At 43.0% G+C, this 19,777-nt stretch overlaps 1 protein-coding gene across 2 annotated transcripts in view; it reads right to left on the reverse strand.

The window, feature by feature from the left end:
- Positions 1-567: 567 nt before the first annotated feature.
- Klhdc10 (kelch domain containing 10) overlaps positions 568-19,777 on the reverse strand; it is a 61,328-nt gene continuing 42,118 nt past the window's right edge. For both annotated transcript variants that reach the window (XM_034519037.2, XM_034519036.2), the window contains 8 exons: positions 19,527-19,748; positions 17,337-17,491; positions 13,960-14,108; positions 11,789-11,873; positions 10,243-10,309; positions 9,786-9,833; positions 7,922-8,061; positions 568-5,242 (listed from right to left, as the gene is read on the reverse strand). In XM_034519037.2, coding sequence (XP_034374928.1) covers positions 5,033-5,242; positions 7,922-8,061; positions 9,786-9,833; positions 10,243-10,309; positions 11,789-11,873; positions 13,960-14,108; positions 17,337-17,491; positions 19,527-19,748 — 1,076 coding nt within the window. In that variant the 3' untranslated portion in view covers positions 568-5,032. The remainder of the gene's footprint in view (positions 5,243-7,921; positions 8,062-9,785; positions 9,834-10,242; positions 10,310-11,788; positions 11,874-13,959; positions 14,109-17,336; positions 17,492-19,526; positions 19,749-19,777) is intronic.

Raw genomic sequence — 19,777 nt, forward strand, 5'->3', positions numbered from 1 at the left:
TCCAATTCCAGAAGGCAAGCCTTACAAGTACCTGATGTGGATGGAGTGTCCCTGTCTACTCTGGATTAACAGTTGAGGAGGTCCATGACTGGGAGAAAGGTCACAAGATGAAGCAGGGCCAAGAATTGTGGTTTAATCCCCAGAGAACCCCAGAACAGGACCCAACTCCAACGATAGCCTTTTCTCTGGGTTGTGGAGTCCTAGGACTGCTCACTAGGACTGTCCTTACACGTCCCCCCATCTCTTCTGCAACACTCCGGGGACACCAAACAAACCTGCTCAGCGGTGGTTTGGGGTATATGAAATGTTGCAGTAAGAGAGGGGCCTGCCCCACAGGGGCTCCCTTTACTGAGAGCCAGGTTGTAGAGAGCAGGTGACTGTGTGTCCAGGAGTTCCAGAAGGTGAACAGAGAGGGGTGAAGGTAATAGTGGAGGGCACACAGATAGGACAGAGCAAAGATGACTCTGGTGAGGACTGAAGACTGGGCAGTGACGGGGTTAGGACTAGTGTATATGTCACACATGTGCATCAATTACTTCAGACTGCAGACAATCATGGCAACTTGGACCAAGTAGATTTAGATTTATTGATCAGATTGTTTTAGAAAACCAACAGCGAACACTGACAAGGTAGGTAAGTACAGATCGAACATTTCAGGGTAGATTTACTTGCTCATAGGAAACCGGGGAGGTGGAAAAGCTGTCCTGATCACATGGCATGCACACCAGACTGCAAAAGGACACCCACACTGTGTAACAGGACTGTGGCAAATAGCTTCAAAGTAAGGCAAGCACTGTGTATGGCCTCGAATACCTGCAGGAAGAGCAGAGTCTGGCCCAGCCTCAGAGCAGCTCCAAAGGGAGGCTGTCCTTCCCTGCCTGTCCCTACAGCCTCTGTACACACTCTCCCTAAGACTACCCCAGTCAGTGGGCTTCCAGCTGCCTCCTTTGTGCTCCTGCATGTAACTGCACAACAGTATGACAACGACTCAGTGAAATTGGCCTTTTCTCTGAAAACTGCCTCTGACTCGCCCTGTGCAGACTAAGCGGGACCTTTAAAAAAAACTTCTCAAAAGTTTTAAAAAAGATTAACAACATGGAAAGAACACCAAGAAGATGGCACTACCATTGAAGCACAACTTAGAACTTCTGTTTCTGACACCAAACAAGGGGAGATATATATATATTTTTTCTTTTTCTTCCAAATCTCACAAACTTAGACGGGTGACAACATACGGAGGTCCCACAACTCCACTGCGCCGGCTTCAGGCCCAGCCAAAGCTTCTGGAGTTCCAAGGTACCTGGGGACCAATGGAATTTACACCTGTAGTAACCAGGCTGTAGTAAAAAGCCTGGCTGTAACAATAAACCCTCCCTCATTCACCCTAAAGCCCAACATCAGGAAACCAGAAAGAACAAAAGGGAAAATGGCTTCTGTGCTGGGTCAGAGTGTTAGTGGGAGGGCCACTCTCTACGCATCTCCAAGATCACAGAAAACCAAACAGCTTTTACAGGAGACAAAACCAACACAGTCCAAGAGGACAGAGCACCCTTGATGCACACCGGGACATTTCACTGCAGAAGGTGACTCCAAAGGAAGAAACAGAAAAAGCAAGCTTTGCCAAGAAATGTGCTCAAATAGTGGGGTTTCTGTTTCTGTCCAACACAGCCTGTTCATCCCACAGGAACTAAGAGCTCTCTCTGGTCGGGAGGCGGCAGAGAACTCAGCAGCAGACCATGCTCAAGGCCCCCACCTGTGTTCAATCTCCTATCGGTGTCTAATACCTCTAGGCTAAATGGGACCCTGGCCTGGTCCCATGTTAATATTAGCTGCTGGCCCTTCTTTGAGCTACTTTTCCTTTCCTGACTTCTAGTCCCTCGAAAAGGGGACGTTGGGGGAAGAGGAACAGGACAGGAAAAGATATGTAAATCAATTCTTGATGGATAAGTTGAAACACTGATTATCTATGGATTTCGATTGTGTGTGCTTTCACCTTGCTACTATGGATAACAAAAGATCAGTCATACTTTTAATCTAGAAATGTTAATATTTTCATCATATATATATATATATTTTAAATCTAGCTCTGTACTGGACATGAATGCTATAAAGCAAGATTTTTATCAAGTCATTAGGCCCTGAAAGATGATTTCTGCCAGTGGGAAAAAAGGGTTTTGTTTGCCCTGAAAAGCAGGTGAAGTTTCAATCTATTATATACTGTTTGCAGTTTTCTGCAAAGTGGAAAATACCTTATAGAAAAAAAGGCATCATTTAATAAGGTATTACAGTCCCAGATAAACTAGCATATATGGGGGAAACTGTGTTAATATTAGGTTTTAATTCTCCACCTGGGCAACACATGCAAACAGAAGATAGTACAAACAGGGATGGGGGAAAAACCCCTCAACTCTAATAAACCGAGGAACAGTATTTTATAACTAGAATAAGAAAACATGGACCTGAAATAAATCCAGCTTCACCAAGAAGTTGGCGTATGATCACATTAAAAATTCCTGGCATAACTGTACTCTAGGGTAATGAGCTGACTTGCCCAAGACAGGAACAGGAAGTAGTGTAACTGCTCTACAGTCATCGCGTCTACATAATCTGTACAGACCACGTTTCTATATATTGCACTTGCACTTCCAGGACTGCGGGAAGATGGCTGGGCGTACCTCAGAGGCAGAGGAGCAGCAGGCATCGCAACCTGCCCACATCAGGTGATGCCTCGGGAATCCAAGTGCTGGTTATGGAGAAACCAAAATGCTGGTGGCCCTTCGAGGACCAGCCACCTCCCTTGAGTCCTCCTCCACAGTCATTTGGCATCTAGAACATGTGCGTGCGAGTGGCTGCAGCACTCAGCTGCTCCCTGCGCCACTTTCTCTAGTGTTCTATTCAAAGACACTTTAGACCAAGCTTGTACTTCTAAGATGCAGAAGGTCGCTGATGTCAGGCCTCCAACATCTATCTCAAAGAGACTGACTTCCTTCAAAGGGCTTAAAAAGGATGCCAACAAGTGTGGCTTGAATCAGCCCCCTTTCTACAGCTTTCTGGTGTAACAGAACCAGAGACACCTCTTTGTAGTCCAAGGATCATGTGGGTCAAACCACAGAGGCTGAACATTGTCTTTGGTCCCTATATAAACCAATGACAAAAATCCTTCTGTCACCCTAGAAAACATGGCTTATTTAGTTTGGGATATATTTCCACCATGTGTCCAGGAGACCTGGCCCAGAGTCACACAGTTTTGAGCACACAAAGTGGCTCAGGCTGACTTGCTCTGGAGAGGGGGCCTATGAGGATTGTACCTATTGGTGGCAGGAAGCAAAAGCCATACCAACAGGGAGTAGTAAGAACTGGGGCTGGGACTCCTAGAGGAGCAGCTGCCTTCCCTCACAGATAAGGGCTTCTCTCAGGACCGCAGCACAAAGGTTCCACTAACCTAACCCACATGGATGGAGCAGAAGGCCTGGGAGGAGCAGAAGTCGAGAGGCCTCCCTAGGACTGCACTCCGGGCAGGAACTTTTTTACTGTAACTCAAAGGTGACTTTAAATTCATACAGACTAAAAAGATCTCTTCTGGACTAAGAGAAAAAGAAGAAGAATGTTAAAGCTAGGTGGAAAAGAGGCACTTAAAGGAAAAATATGTTTGAAACCTCCTGCAAGCCTCCTCTGGAAGGAGCCTGCAGAGGGGTCTGGCTGCACCCTCCTGCAGGCCTCCAGCGTCCTGACTGCACCTATGGACATCCACAGGCTTACACAAGTCACTCCCCAACTCTTCCCGCAGTCTAAGGACAAATGGAGTAAAAACGTAGGTTACTTTTCTCTCCAGAATGGACAAAACAAAACCAACTAGAACTCAAATCTCTCACCAAGAGAAGCAAATAACTCTGTCTCCCCTCTTCCTCTTGCTGGGCTTTCCAATGATACTTCCTTCTTGAGGAAGGGCCTTTTCCCTTAAGACCCCTTCTCTAATTACTAGGCAATTACAGCATCGTGTGCACTGAAGCAGACAGCAAAGGACACAACAAGCTCAGGAGGGAACCAAGAACCCACTGCTTGAGAAAATGCAAGAACATGGTCCAGAGATTTCAAAAGAAACAAGTTCTACAAGAGAAAGAGCTGCTATGCTAGTCAAAGCCCATCCATCACCCAGGCAGGAGCTGAGAGAGCAAGTCTGAAGTGCGGTGCTATGTTACGCTCTACTGTCCTTAGGCATTTACATCACACACTTAAAATCTACAATCCCCCATGAAGAGGTCAAAGACATATTTAAAGCCATTAATAAGGGCAAGGGAGGTTCAAAACTGCCTGGAAAGAACTTGATGCCATATACATTTAATTTGAAAGACAACAACAGAGGGTGATGGAGACAGACACACCGAATATTGACAGGTCAATGCTAACCGCTGGAGCATCACAAGATTGAAGGGATCACTGATCAGACTGAGCTGCCTGCTTTCCTCAGGGTCAGGCATTTTTACACCAAGTCATGAAGCACCGCTGAGTCTAGCCACTCAGCAAATCTCAGAAACACTAATTCAACATTCACATTTAAGACAACCTGCAAGACTATCAGGATTAGTGTTCTCGCTTTATCTCCCAGATTACTACTTGTTGTTGCTGGCTTTTTAAGCTTTGTGTTTGTTGATGATGATTTTAATCTGTAGTGTTAGTTGACATGGTCAATATGTTCAAAATTTCAAAAAAAAAAAAAAAAAGCAACAATTTGTCTCTCTTGATTCTTAACATTATTAAGGGACTTTCAGGTATTCCCTCAACTCCATCAAGAAAGAGGGAGTGCATAAGTATGGGATGCATTATGGGGGTGGGGGGAGCAAAGAAGAAAGCACATGAGAGAGTGAGATGTCCATAAACTTAAACCCATTCACAAAAAGGCATCTGATGTATTTTCTGAATAAGGCCTTGATCAGGGTAACCAATCCTCTTTGTAGCACATTCTACACTGCCCATAAATAAAGGAGTCTCTTTAAATTAACATTTCCAGTATCAATGAACAGTCCAGAAATTCTCATTTTAAACGCTCGATGAGTTCCTGTGTGAGTCCAAGGTGCAGAAGCTGTGTTCGTGAGAGGTTTGCTAGGTTGGGGAAGGCCGCAAGCAGCTTCTCCCATGCCAGTTCCAGCAGGCTAGGTACCACCAGCCAGATCTTAAACAGCGAGCCAGTCCGTTTGTTTTCATGGATGTTAACCACTCCTCCATGGATGTACATGCAACCAGCCTATGAACAAATGGCAGTTAGAAGAAGACAAAGTCAAACGCCAGAAAAACAGCAACCACGGCAGAGACTCAGCAAAGGAAAGGGAACAGGCTAGATCTAATTAAGGTGAGATGGAACAAAACAGTCCCACAGGCTAGAGATACAAACCAGGTACAGCACTTGTGTAACTGCCAGGCCTGGGCTCAACACACAGCCCACAGACATAGACTGTCTCACTGATCTGAACCTATGTGGAAACCAAGACCGCTCATATAATGAGTGGGTTATTAAAGAAAGCCTAGGACATGGATGGGGTTTTTAGTTTTGGTTTGTTATAAGTTTTATAAGTTATAAGCCTAGGACATGGATGGGGTTTTTAGTTTTGGAGTTGGATTCTTAAGTTCAAGTGACCTGCCAAGTGCAGCCTCCTAGGTGGTGGGATTACCATGGCCAATTCTTTTTTTTTTTTTTTTTTGGGAAAATCTTTATTGGATATTTTATTTACATTTCAGATGCCATCCCCTTTCCCCATTTCCCCTCCCTAGAAAACCCCTATCCCATCCCCACTTCTCCTTTTTGCTTTTATACTATTTTTTAAAATGTTAATCAAAGGCTTTATAAGTTTGGTAATGCTCAATATCAATCAGAAGTGTAACCTAATACCCAACCTAGATATATCAACTATCTTTGACTGGTGGGGACATGCAAACATCCACCTCCATGTCCCACACCCCCCCTTGTCACCTAGCTCCTCCTCTCCTTCTCTTCCTCCTCTTCTTAATCCTCCCACCTTAGCTCCTCCTACATATCACCCTTTCTGTTAAAAAAAAAAACTTTTCTCTTAGAATACAATTAGAGCATAACTATACCAATCTGTGTCAGTAAGGTACAAGATAGACCTAATATCCAGTCCATCATTTTGTTGACTAAACAGAACCTCTGTCGTCTCTCCTAACTAAAAGACTTAATTCTGAACCTGGCTTTTTTTTCTTACCATGCCCAATTCTATAGTTTTGTTTTATAATTTGTTTTTACTGTGGTTTTGTTTGGTTGGGTTTTTTGTTCGTTTTGTTTGGGTGGGGTTTTTGTTTGTTTTGTTTTTTTGAGACAGGGTTTCTGTACAGCTTCCTATCTTGGATTCTAAGAAGAGATTGAGTATCTTTGGAGTTACTTCAGTTGTGGTGAGACAGTCACTAGGCAAGAATTACCTCTTGTCATCTACAGACAAACTACTGTCCAGATAGGACACACTTTCGGAATAGTTGACTGATTATATCTGCCTAGACAGAGTACGGCCCTTCAATATTCTGCATTGTAGGTCTGTCAGATAATCCTGGTCCAGAAGGCTGAAGATCAGATGCTCCAACATTTTGAAGTAAGGGACTGTCTATGTGTTCAGTGGTCTCTATAAATTGGCTAAGTTTTGGAAGCTATGCTTTGTGCTTCCCATATCTTCAGTTAATTCAGTCATTCTGGATTTCTGACAGGGTTGAAGACTTATAGTCTCATAGCCAACTCAGGCTATTTACTTTGAGAGATGGTTTTCAGATGGCATTCATTCTAAAGCCAAGACATAAGCCAGGTACAGAACTATAGTCTTTTAAGTTAAGATAGATGACAATAGTCTTTTTATTGACAATATATTGACTGAGTATTAGGTCTATTTTGTACCTTACTGTTACAAATTGGTATAGATGGGGTCTAATTATATTTTGAGAGAAAGTTTTTTTTATTCTAACAAGAAGGGTGATATGAGGCAGTATATTTCCCCTGTTACGTTTTACAATAAACTCGGTAATTTGGGAGGAGCTAATGAGGGAAGAGAGAAGGAGAGGAAAGAGGAGAAAGAAGAAGAGGAGCTAGGAGAGGCAGGATGTAGGAGCCATGGAGAACCACAGGTCCAGGACTCTCCTGGGTAACAACTTATATCTAGGTTAATTGGGTAACACCTCTAATTGTGTGGGCATCTTGTTAATTGAGCTTTACCAAACATATAAAGCCTTTGGATAATCTTTAAGCATTAGAGTCTAATTTTTACCAGGTACTGAGTGGATGGCAAGATGGTCTGGGCTCAACCCAACCTTGTGGAGACAGTGTGGTGGACTGGCAGAGCTATCTCCTATGCTAGCGTCTCATGGGTGGCAGGGCCAGTGCTTTTGAGTTGAGCAGCGGCAGGAGCACGCTGCCGCTTATGGCCTCACGCCTTACCTAGTCAGGAGGATGGTGGCCCTGTAACAAGCAAGATTGGGTGCCACTGATTTAAATATTATTACTAACAGGTTTCTCTGTGTAGCCCTGGCTGTCCTGAAACTCACTCTGTAGACCAGGCTGGTCTCAGACTCACAAAGATCCACCTGCTTCTGCCTCCTGAGTGGTGGGATTAAAGGTATACATGTGTTTTAACTTCAAGTACAAAGAACTTTTTATTAACAATTAAATTTAGAGTATACTGATACTCCAAAGTACCACGTACTGGCTATACTACAAAGATAAAAAACCAGGTTTCTGTAGCATTTTCAATAATATGGTATCAAAGGGTAACATCATTCTGCTCTCTTATACATTACATTGTTTTTTTAAAACTTGGATGTGACTGTATTTCCTCTCCTTTTCCAAATCTGGTTGCTATCAGCAACTTTTTCCTGGCTAGTCCTCCTCACCAGCTACAACTACGTAAGATCAGCTTGAGAACAAACTCACAGGAGTGACAGCTGCACAGTGAAAGTAAACAGGCTCTGGCATGGTGGCAGGGAGCTTCACCCACTGAAAAGTCTGCAGATTCAGCTTCCAGATGTCTCCCAGGATCACTTCTCCGTTATAGCCGCCACAAATGAAGACATCTGTCATGAAAGGAGAAAACCAATAGCACACAAAGGAAATGAGCTGCAGCTACAGCATGTCTTAGGAGAGCACGTGGTTGGCTGACAGGTGGGCTCTCCTGCAACACAACTGGGACATTTTGGACATTTCGCTGAGATAAAGGATGCCAGCCTCGAAGAAAGCATTATGTCAAGGCTCTCAAACTCAAACATTTCTAGGTTACAGACACAGAAAGTCAGTGAACTTTAGACTTTTTTTTTTTTTTTAATTAAACTGAGGTCTAGGGAAAGCTCCTGCTCTGGAGAAGGGTGGCCATGCAGTGCCAGAGAGATGCCCTGGAGGGAGCAGGCTAGCCACTTCTTCCCAGTTTCCAAGAGAAGCTAAAAACCCCACTAGTCAAGAAAGCACTAATCAAGGCCGGGCAGCGCACGCCTTTAATCCCAGCCTTTGGGAGGCAGAGGCAGGTAGATTTCTGAGTTCGAGGCTAGCCTGGTCTACAGAATGAATTCCAGGACAGCCAGGGCTACACAGAAAAACCCTGTCTCAAAAACAAACAAACAAACAAAGCATTAATCAAAAACAAAACAGCTACAGACCAGTTTCCAAACTCTTCCTTTAAGTAACATCTTGGAAAAAGCATGCATTTTTTTTATTCCCAGAGACAAATGTGCTCCACATGGACATTTTCCCTGTGGAGAAATGCCCACTGCAATATGCAGTCTGGAGCCACAGAATAGGTTCTTCCTGGCCATCTTCAGCCACAATAGCAAAAACTCATTCGATCAGTATAGCTGGGGGTTGATTAGTTCATAACTATTGATCAACTTGTAGTAAAGGCATGTGACCTTTTAAAGGCCCAGAAGTTCCAACTATATAAAGTGTGACTTCCAGGAAGCAAATAAATAAATGGCTAATTCAAGTTGGGACCATGTTTAATTCAATGCTTAATTAAACTATAAAATACAGCAGACAGTTTTTTGGCTAGGATGCAAGGAAAACTTTAAAGCACCACTCTGTTCTCAGAGGCAAAGCAGAGAATGCTGCCACCAATAAACCTTATCCAAAAGCATATGCATAAGTTTTAAAAAGTCTCTGTGTACATATAACATGACAGATAAATGCTACTCAAATCTGAATTGGAATGCTAAAAGGCTATCAGCTGTCAAGTTCTTGCGCATAACCATTCCCAGGAGTGGGGAGGAGGATGGGGTATGCTCAAGGAGGTGTATCAAACTAGAAAAACTATTAACTGTCCAGTAAATTAAAAGCCATTAGCCAAAGGTTCACTATCATACTTAAAGTAGCCTCTACTTTCTTGAAATTATAGCAAGCCTTCAGGAGGCCCAAAGAATGAGCTCAGAGTCCTGACATCAGACGAGAACAGAATAAATTTGATGGTATAATACTCTGAGAGTTACTACAATTTTAGTACAGTGTGCACCAAGGTCTTACTGCGCAAACACCCATACTGCTAAAACCACACATCATGCTGAAGGAACCAGTGGTACAATAAACACTTATCATCAACTTCAGAGTTCTTTTAACTGAGAGAGCCCAGACACAAAACTAGTTTACATTCTGAAAACTGCCAAGAGGCAAAATTCTCACTTCCCTTTAAGTCTAAATTACAAAAAGTAGGTGCTGTCCAAAATGATGCACCCCTTTTGAGGAGCTAACTAGGAAACCAGTCATTCTTAGCAGCTATGATTACAGAAATGAATCAAACTTTATTTAGACTCCATACCATTTTTTATTTGAACACAACTGTGACATCGTCGGGCTGCAGGAAAACCTGTCAAACACATAAATAAAATACAGAAACTCAATTATCCACAGAGAACAACAAATTTTTCTCATTGTTGTGTGTGTGTGTCTCAGAGAGACCAGCAGAGGAGCCCACATCACTTGCACCAAGCTGGACCTGCTTTGGCCATGGCCTCCTCTCCAGCCCCTAGGCCCCCATTCCTTATTTCACATGTGCTTTTCCAGCCTGTGCCATGTAACCCAATGATCCTTGTGGAAACCTCTCTGTTTGGTTTCTAAGGGAGGATAATGACTGAGCTGAAGACTCTAAGGAGCTTCTAATGTCAGTTTTATAAATATTTTATGTGCCATATCACTTAAGAAAATCACCCTTACCCGCCCCCCAAAACAAGTATAACCCACAGCTGTAAAGATGCAAATCGATATTTTTAATTTACCTATTTTTTCGTGAGGTTTTGTTGCGATCTCCTCCCACGCATTGGTTTCAAGGTTGTATGCATGGATCTTAGAAGAAACAAAACATGTACAGGTAAATAACTGTAACCTTAGTTACCATGAAAGTGGGTTTTCTAAAAGTAAACTGTTTTAGAGCAGTTTTAGAGAAACTAGACTAAGGAGCAATGCACATGCCTCTTAGTGGTCTGTGCTGTGTCCTACTGTGTGCTGTCCTAGACCTTTCACAGCTCACAGTGAGTGAGAAACATCTTGTAAAGCAGCACTGGTAAGGAGACAAACAAAAGCTCAGCAGACCTCTGACTGTCCGAGGCCAGGCAAGGGCTCTGTCACCTGACCCTCATCTGCTCTGGGATTTCTTTCTTTCTTTCTTTTTTTAAAGAGAGGAAAGATTTGTTTGGCTCATATTCGCAGAGATTTCAGTTCATAAGTCAGGGAGAGCACAGGCCTGTGCTTCAGGCTTCTGAGGCCCCTAGCATATGTGATCTCAACTCTTTGGACACATCATCATGACAGTCAGCGATGTGCTTTATAAATATTGTGACTACTTCTCAGTCTAATGAAGCTGACGCTAACCATCGCAATGGGTGTGACATATGAAAAGGTGACTTAAGTCAATACTTTGTAATCAATAGAGGGAGAGTAGTAATTGTAGCCATGTGGTACATGTGCTGCCCCTCTGCTCTTTGAGATGAGGTCTCACTGTGTTATGCATGCTGGTCTACAGCTTTGCCTTCCAGTGATCCTCCTGCCTCCATCTTCAATTGGCCTAGATTACTAATGTTGGCTATCACACCCAGCTGTTAATATATATTTAACAGAAAATTGAAGATCTTTTATTAAAATTTGAAATTTAACATTAAAAAGGAATATGCTACTTTTTTTTTTAAACCCTCTGAGATTTCTGACTAATTTGAGATGCCCTGGGAATGGATGGCTAAGCACCCTAAGGAGGCCGACTCTCTGGAGTCAGTGGTGTGGAGTCCTGACAGGGATGTCACATTCCCAGAAGCCTGCTCCAACTCTAATTACCGCACAATCTCCAGTCACCGCCACACCTGCTACACGTTCATCAAGACTTTTCCGCACATGAAGACTGTGACTATCAACTGCAGTGCCTGTCAGCTCTGAGTCCAACCTTGTGTTACAGAGAACACTGGTCACAAAACAAGTGTTGAAGCTGCTCCAAAATTCAAGCAACCAACAGAATGACCTTGATTAGTATGATATATGCCTATCTATTCATCTCCCAGTACCTTTTACTTCTTTTTTTTTAAAGATTTATTTGTTTATTATATATATATAAATATATATATATATATTTGTTTGTTTATTTTATATATATGTGAGTGCACTGTTGCTGTCTTCAGACACACCAGAAGAGGGCGTTAGGACCCGTTATAGATGGATTCGAGCCACCATGTGGTTGCTGGGAATTGAACTCAGGACCTCTGGATAAGCACCTAGCGCTCTTAACCACTGAGCCATCTCTCTAGCCCCTTTTACTTCTTTAAGGAAAAAAAAAAGCACCTTGTTTAAGGAATAGGCTGTCCAGGAAGTACCTCCTCCCAAGATGTAAATCCTCTGCCCATCATGAGCAATCTCATGTCTGTACCTGAAAGTAACAAATGAAATGCAACTAGGTGAAAATGACCTTCCTAAGGTTTTGCTGTGAGGTTTTTATTAACTAAATATATAACATTATTTATGGTGATAAATGATTAGAAATGACCTAAGTGTTAATCAACGGTGAATTAATGAATTACAGAATATGCACAAAATGCACTGGTATACAATCAATAAGGCATAAAGGATGGCTAATCCATTCAGAAGTTCTTTTCATATCATTACCTGGAAAAGAAATGAGCTCCACACTAAACATGCTGCAGGCAGGTTTAAAACTCCCGGACATGCACACACACGGGGAGAGGGGTCCAATCATGATTGGTAAATCTTAGCTCTCTCTAAGTTTGATTTTATCTTTCTTTCTTAATTTGCTAATTTGAATTTTTTAGATTGTCTATAATCTTCCTGTCATGGGTCTGCAAAAGGAGAAATGATCATCTAATAAATGATTTACCTGTATTTAAATAAGCCCTACACTATGAGTTTTTGAGATATTTGTCAGAAATTGTGTGTACAGTATGCTGAATGAAACACCTACTAGAAGTTTCACCTAGGTAGCTGAGCTACAAGTGAAACTTGTTCCCCAAAGTGAAAGGCTCTGTGTACTATTCTTGGTTGTCAATGTGAGTATATCTGGAATTAACTAAACTCAAGTGACTAGATATACCTGTGAGGGCTTTCTTCTGAAAACATTTGAGGTGCAAGGACCCACTTTTAATCCAGATCTTTTGAGGTAAGAAAATCCACCTTCAATCTGGGCCACACCTTCTGGTGACAGCCTACATAAAGGACACAGAGGAAGGAAAGTTGCTCTCATTGGCAAGTCCATTCCTTCATTGACATTCCAGCCTACTTCTTCAAGATTCAGGCATATACTGAAGACCAAATGAGACATTCAGCTGTGGACTTAACAACTACTGGATTCTTGGGCCAGCCATTGCATTGGCAGAAGGCTATTGTTGGACTACTTGAACCACGGCCTATAAGCCAGTGTGTGTGTGTGTGTGTGTGTGTGTGTGTGTGTGTGTGTATTCATTTTATAAATTCTATTCCTTTAGAGACTAGTACAGGCTTTCTTTAAGTTGGACTTTCTTTTTTAAAAAGACGTATTTGATGTATATGGGTGTTTCGTCTACATGTGCTATGCACACCAGAGGAGAGAATCGAATCCCATGGGACTATACTTACAGACAGTTGTGAGCTGCCATATGGGTGCTGAGAACTGAACTCAAGACCTCTGGAAGCTACGTTAACCATTTATCCCCCAGCCCAGCCCTTTAGAATTGGATTTTTTTTTTTTTTTTTTTTTTTTTTTTTTTTTTTTTTGGGGGTTGAAGGGGCAAGGGACACAGCAGTTTGAAAAAGGGTTTCTCTGTAGCCCAGGCTGTCCTGGAACTCACTCTGCAGACCAGGCTAGCCTCAAACTCACAGAAATCTACCTGCCTCTGCCTCCTGAGTACTGGGAGTAAAGACATGTGCCACAACCTCCTGGCTGGGAATTAGAATTCTTAATTCTCCTGCTTCAGCCTCCCAGCAGAAACAACATATATAGAAGGCAACTGTGGAAATGCCTGTCCTGTCCTTCCCTGCAAGGCCCCAGTGCTCAAAGCATAAATTATATCCAAAAAATGTCATTAGCAACCACCTCCCAAGTTCCCTCCCAGTAGTTCTGAAATAGGCAGCCCAGCAGCATCCTACTGCAAGGACACTAGAGGACAGCAAGTGCAGACATGTTGTTTAAGGCAACAAAAGACACCCAATTAGTCTGAACAGAGGGAATACTCTCTTCCAGTCAATACTCACTGACCCTCATGATGTCTTTCAGTGCTAACTGCTACTATTGGTTTCTTTCAAACATTACCAGCCTCTTACTACTGAAAGACTAACAAGTACAACAGAAATAATATATTTAAAATGCTACTTAGAGGAAAATACTCTATTCTCATCAGCAGACCTTTCTTCCCTACTAGTCTGGATCCAGTGCCAGGTAGCTACTTTCCTTCTTCATGTTGCTAAGGCTCTGGAAGAGATCAGATCTCAGCAAGAAAGGTTAGCGCTCACTCCCTGCATCTCACCTCTCCTCCGGCAGGTCACAGGACAGGTTGTTTGGTTTGAGTTGTGTCCACACCATGGTGTTGAGATCTAACTTGTGCAGGTCTGTGCTATAGATATAGCCGGTTGTTCCCCCAAAGACATAAAGGGACCCATTGATGAGGGCCATGGCCTGTGGAAAGTGAGTAAGAATGACTCCTTAATACTTTAGCACAGAACTTAAATTTAGCAGATGTCCCCAAACCATGTGTTACCAAATTCTCTTCCTTTTACTTTTTCTTAGGGTTGTTTGTTGTTTCTGTTTTTTCTTTTTTCTTTTTCTTTTTCTTTTTTTTTTTTTTTTTGTTTTTTTTTTTTGTTGTTTTTGTTTTGTTTTGTTTTATTTTGTTTTTTGAGTTTGAGACAGGGTTTCTCTGTGTAGTCCTGGCTGTCCTGGAACTCACTCTGTAGACTAGGCTGGCCTTGAACTCAGAAATCCGCCTGCCTCTGCCTCCCAAGTGCTGGGATTAAAGTGCCACCACAGCCCGGCTGTTTTTGTTTTTTCAAGACAAGGTTTCTCTGTGTAGCTCTGGCTGTCCTGGAATTCACTCTGTAGACCAGGCTGGCCATGAATTCAGAGATCCATCTGCCTCTGCCTCCCAAGTGCTGGGATTAAATGTGTGCATTCCCACCTGCCTGGCCTCTTCTTCTTCGACCTTTAAGCTATGTGGCTCTTGGGTTAGAAACATGTCTCAGTAGTTGGAGTCTTTCACGCTGTCCCAGAGATCTGGAGTCAGTTCCCAGTATCCATCTGGGCAGCTCATAAGCAACTGTAACTCCAGTTCCCCAAGCGCCTGTGTACACACACTGCATAAACAAAAACAAAATAGCAGGGTTGAACCAATGGTTTACACTTAAGTCCAGTTGCTCTTGCAAAAGACCTGAGTTCAGTTTCCAGCACCCACAATGGTGGTTCACAACCACCCCATAACTCCAGTTCCAGGAGATCTAACAGCTTTTTCTGGTCTTCTTGGGTACTAGCCACAGATGTAGTACACACACATGCAGGCAAAACACATATACACATAAAATAAATCTAAAAATAAAACAAAGTGTCAAATTTTGACTCAGGTGTAATAGTGTTTGCTTATAATCCTAGTACTCAGGAGGCTGAGGCAAGATCAGAAGTCTGGGGCTCCATTAGGGGCTCTATAGTGAGTTCCAGGTCAAACTGAGCTACAAAGTGAGACGTTGTCTCAATAAAACAAAACAAACAAACAAAAAGACAAAACAACAACAAAGAAAGCATAAACAAAAAAATCACATCAAAATCTCAAAAACTTAAATGTTAAAGGCCTGGCAAGATGACCCAGTGGGTTAAAAGTGCTGGCCATGCAAGCTGACATCTGAGCTTATCTCCAGAACCCACAGTGAAGGGAGACAACGCACTGGAAAAAATTGTCCTCTAACCTATACTTGTGGGCTGTGTGGCATCTGTGCACACAGACAGACAGACAGACACACACACACACACAGAGATAATAAATAAATAATCAAAAATGATATAAAATAAAAAATAAATTAAAAAGGTTAAAATTCAGACTCTACAGCCAGGTGATGTAACATATGCCTATAATTTCAATTCTCATGAAGTTGATCTCACAAAACTGGGATCAGAACACATGAACCCTTGTCCACAGAGGAATGAGGAAATGACTAAAGCAGTTCATAGAACACAGGTAAAGCTTTGCTAGTTCTACCTTAAAAGGAATCTGTTGCCGGGCGGTGGTGGCACACAACTTTAATCCCAGCACTTGGGAGGCAGAGGCAGGCGGATTTCTGAACTTGAGGCCAGCCTGGTCTCAGAGTGAGTTCCAGGATAGCCAGAGAAACCCTGTCTCGAAAAACAAAACTAGCCGAGTGGTGGTGGCGCACGCCTTTAATCCCAGCACTTGGGAGGCAGAGGCAGGCGGATTTCTGAGTTTCTGAGTTCTGGATTTCTGACAGAGAAACCCTGTCTCGAAAACCCAAAACAAAACAAAAAAACAAACAAACAAACAAAAAAACTAAACAAACAAACAAACATAAAAAGGAATCTGTCAGATGCAGATGCCTTTTTTTTTTTTTTTTTTTTTTTTTTTTTTTTGAGACAGAGTTTCTCTGTGTAGCCCTGGCTGTTCTGGAACTCACTCTGTAGACCAGGCTGGCCTCAAATTCAGAAATCCACCTGCCTCTGCCTCCCAAGTGCTGGGATTAAAGGCGTGCGCCACCACCACCCAGTCTGTCAGATGATTCTTAAAAGATTCTTAAAATGTAGGAATAGTGGTCAGGAGCATCCCCCTGAAAGTTGCTTCTCTTCTAAGCAGTCTGAAGAAAAACAGAGACGCACAACACATGGAAACTGCACTAGTATCACCCTACAAGCGTGAAGGGCAGGGTTGGCACTTTCCACCAGACTCCTCTTCAAAGCACTTACTCTAAAGCACAACCACAGTTACTTCTCAGGGCTTGAGGAGCTCCTGTGGTGGCACAGAGAATGATCTAGAATGTGTCCCTTTCAAAGCTAGAGCTCAGAAGTGTGTAATCACTCCTGTGTGACAGACAGCTGAGCCAGATGCCAAACAGTGCCTATTGTAAGTGCAACCACTGGTCTCAAAGTCTGTTTATAGGGGTAGCCCACTATCTTTCTGGATATAACTTTACAAACCAAAGGTTAAACCGACCTACGCACAGTCTCTACATGTTTTAGTTCAAACTCACGTTCAGTCTCTTATGAACTACACTTCTTAGAAAGAAAAGTTCTTCAGAGAATTCTATCATCAGACCAGACTCAGACCATGCTAAAGCTCCATCTTACTCTAAGGGTTAGTGAAGTTAAAGAAATGTGCAAGTAGAGCTAGCTCCTGACCTTCGAGTTGAATTAAAAGCAAACAATGACCCTGGGAAGATGCTTGATGGGTAGAATGCTGCTGTGCAAGTGTAAGGACTGGAGTTCAAATCCTAACACCTATGTGAAACAACAAACAAAGCAAGCCAGGAGCAGTGAGATGCACTTGTACAGGCTGCTCGTGAGGCAAGGTCGGGCAGAGCCCTGCAGCTCACTGGCCAGGTAGTGTAGCCTCATCAGCAAGCCCCAGAAGCCAGAGAGAGAGAGTCTCAAAAAAGAGAAAGAAAAATCGGAAGGTGGACCACTCCTCAGGAACAATGCCTAAGGCTATCCTCTAGCCTGCACAGACAACAAACCCAACACACAGCAAAGAACGGCGACAAGAGGGGAATTGTACTTTTGTACCAGAAAAGTAAAATGCCCCATCAGGTTCTATTTCCACTAAAACCACAGCAGCATGGTATTCCCACACTGCTGCTAGAGCATAAAACCCGAAGCAAAAGCATGGTCCGTGAACTTGCCACGGATCAGTACCTGTCCGTATATACGACTGGGTCTCTTCCCTCGACAGCTGAGTAAAGCCCATCTCTTGTACTTCACATTGCAGACATGGACGTCATTGCCGTTGCTCTCACCAAACGGGATGCCTGTACCTCCAAATACTAACAGGTTGTTTCCATGCAGCACAACTGGGGAGGAAGAAGTACACATTCCGCTCATGCATTGCTTTCTGTAGTGTGCTGTTGCATGAGCCCAGACACCTGAGAAGCTCAAACATGTATACTTTAAGGGTCTTACTAAGCTCACACATATTTAACTATAGGATTTTGCAAAAGAAATGGCTTAGTTCATACTATATGGATTATCTCAAATGGCTCACTGTTAGATATATGATACACAGCCAAAATGCACTTGTAGAATTCACTAATAATGTGCATAGCAATATCAAGTCTACAGACTACAGAACACCACTGCTGTTCAATACAGCTCAAATACACAGCAAACCAGAGGAAAATGATCTATCATCTTTGTCTCAGAAAAGACCCCACAGGACTAGAATGGGGGATTAAGGGATCATTCTCTGTCAGAGGAATGATCTTTATATTTTAAACTATAGTTTCTGCCAGTTTAATCCTCTCCCAGATAAAAAGAAATACCAATATCCTACAGGCAATGTTGGGTTCTACCTTTATCTTCTCCGTTTGACACATTATGCACAACCCTTCATTTCTTCTTCCCTCCCTCCTTCCCTTTGCCTCTCTCATCCCCAAATGCTCCACAATCCTTTAACTCATACAGTGCAATAGCTAACAGTCTGTACTACAGTGCCATCAAGCACTGGATTAAATTCTAGTGGACTTTAGGAAAACTAGTTAACCTCCTAACTTACTTCTCACAAAAACCCTGAGGTTGGAACTGTAAATGTTATTTTCTTCTCTTTCATTATTACTTTTCTCTCTCTCCCTTCGCTATGCTAACTGCACAGAGCTTGGTGCACTCCACTCTCTCCTGTCTCCCTTCTCTGTGCTAACTGCACAGAGCTTGGTGCACTCCACTCTCTCCTGTCTCCCTTCGCTATGCTAACTGCACAGAGCTTGGTGCACTCCACTCTCTCCTGTCTCCCTTCTCTGTGCTAACTGCACAGAGCTTGGTGCACTCCACTCTCTCCTGTCTCCCTTCTCTATGCTAACTGCACAGAGCTTGGTGCACTCCACTCTCTCCTGTCTCCCTTCGCTATGCTAACTGCACAGAGCTTGGTGCACTCCACTCTCTCCTGTCTCCCTTCTCTGTGCTAACTGCACAGAGCTTGGTGCACTCCACTCTCTCCTGTCTCCCTTCTCTATGCTAACTGCACAGAGCTTGGTGCACTCCACTCTCTCCTGTCTCCCTTCTCTGTGCTAACTGCACAGAGCTTGGTGCACTCCACTCTCTCCTGTCTCCCTTCTCTGTGCTAACTGCACAGAGCTTGGTGCACTCCACCATTAGGCAATGAGTCCAACTTCTGTTTTTAGAGAAACAGAAGTAATAAATGTTTGTTTTTTAATTCCTCTGTTTATTTGTTTTCAGGAGATAAGGTCTTGCTATGTAGCTCAGGCTGGCCTCAGAATCACTATGTAGCCCAGGCTATCGTGAAATTCATTGCAATCCTCTGTCTTAGCCTCCCAAGTGCTGGGATTATAGGTATGCACCACCATACTGGCAAAAAGAGTTTGAATAGCTTGCTGAGGGTTTGGATTCAATCCCAAGCAGTCTGGCTTCAGAGCATGTACTCTTAGCCACTTATTCTCAGAGCCCCTCTGAAACCTCGGGTTCTTCATTTGTACAATGGCAATCACAGTAGAAACTTACATCACAGTGATGCTGTAAGGAAGTGAGGTCCTCTATTTAACAGCTATTAATTACTATAGCTGCAACTCCAGTTTTTCATTTGACTACATTTTTCCTAGGAGATATATATATATATATACCCTGAGATGTTGTTAATCTCACTTCACAGGTAAATAGTTAAAAATTCATCTGGAAATCCAATATTATAGTTAGATTCAAGCCCGGGGAACTCGGGGATTCAGAGTCATTACACTATATTATTAGCACAGTGAAATACCTCTTCAGTGACAACACTTATCATGTTACAGTAGTGTGCACTATTAAGGGACAAGTGACACCGAACCTGCCATTTCAGACAGTTCACAAAGTCAAAACTTAAAAACTGCTGGCACTTACGTGACATAGATGCCAATTCCCGGGGCATGTAGCCATCTGTGCCCATCTGGTGCCACACGCCTGTTGCAAAATGATACCTCCAGAGCTCCCTGAAGAGAGGATAGTCTTCGTTATCCGGCCCTCCCGATTCATCATAGTCTGGGTTATACCCTCCAAACACATACAGATTGGTATTATCTGCCACACAACGGTGTCCACTGCGGGCTGGGGGAGGTCTGTGGCCTAAAGAAGAAGAGGATGGTTTTCCAAAA

This window comes from Arvicanthis niloticus, chromosome 15 (assembly GCF_011762505.2).
Source record: "Arvicanthis niloticus isolate mArvNil1 chromosome 15, mArvNil1.pat.X, whole genome shotgun sequence".
Lineage (NCBI taxonomy): Eukaryota > Metazoa > Chordata > Mammalia > Rodentia > Muridae > Arvicanthis > Arvicanthis niloticus.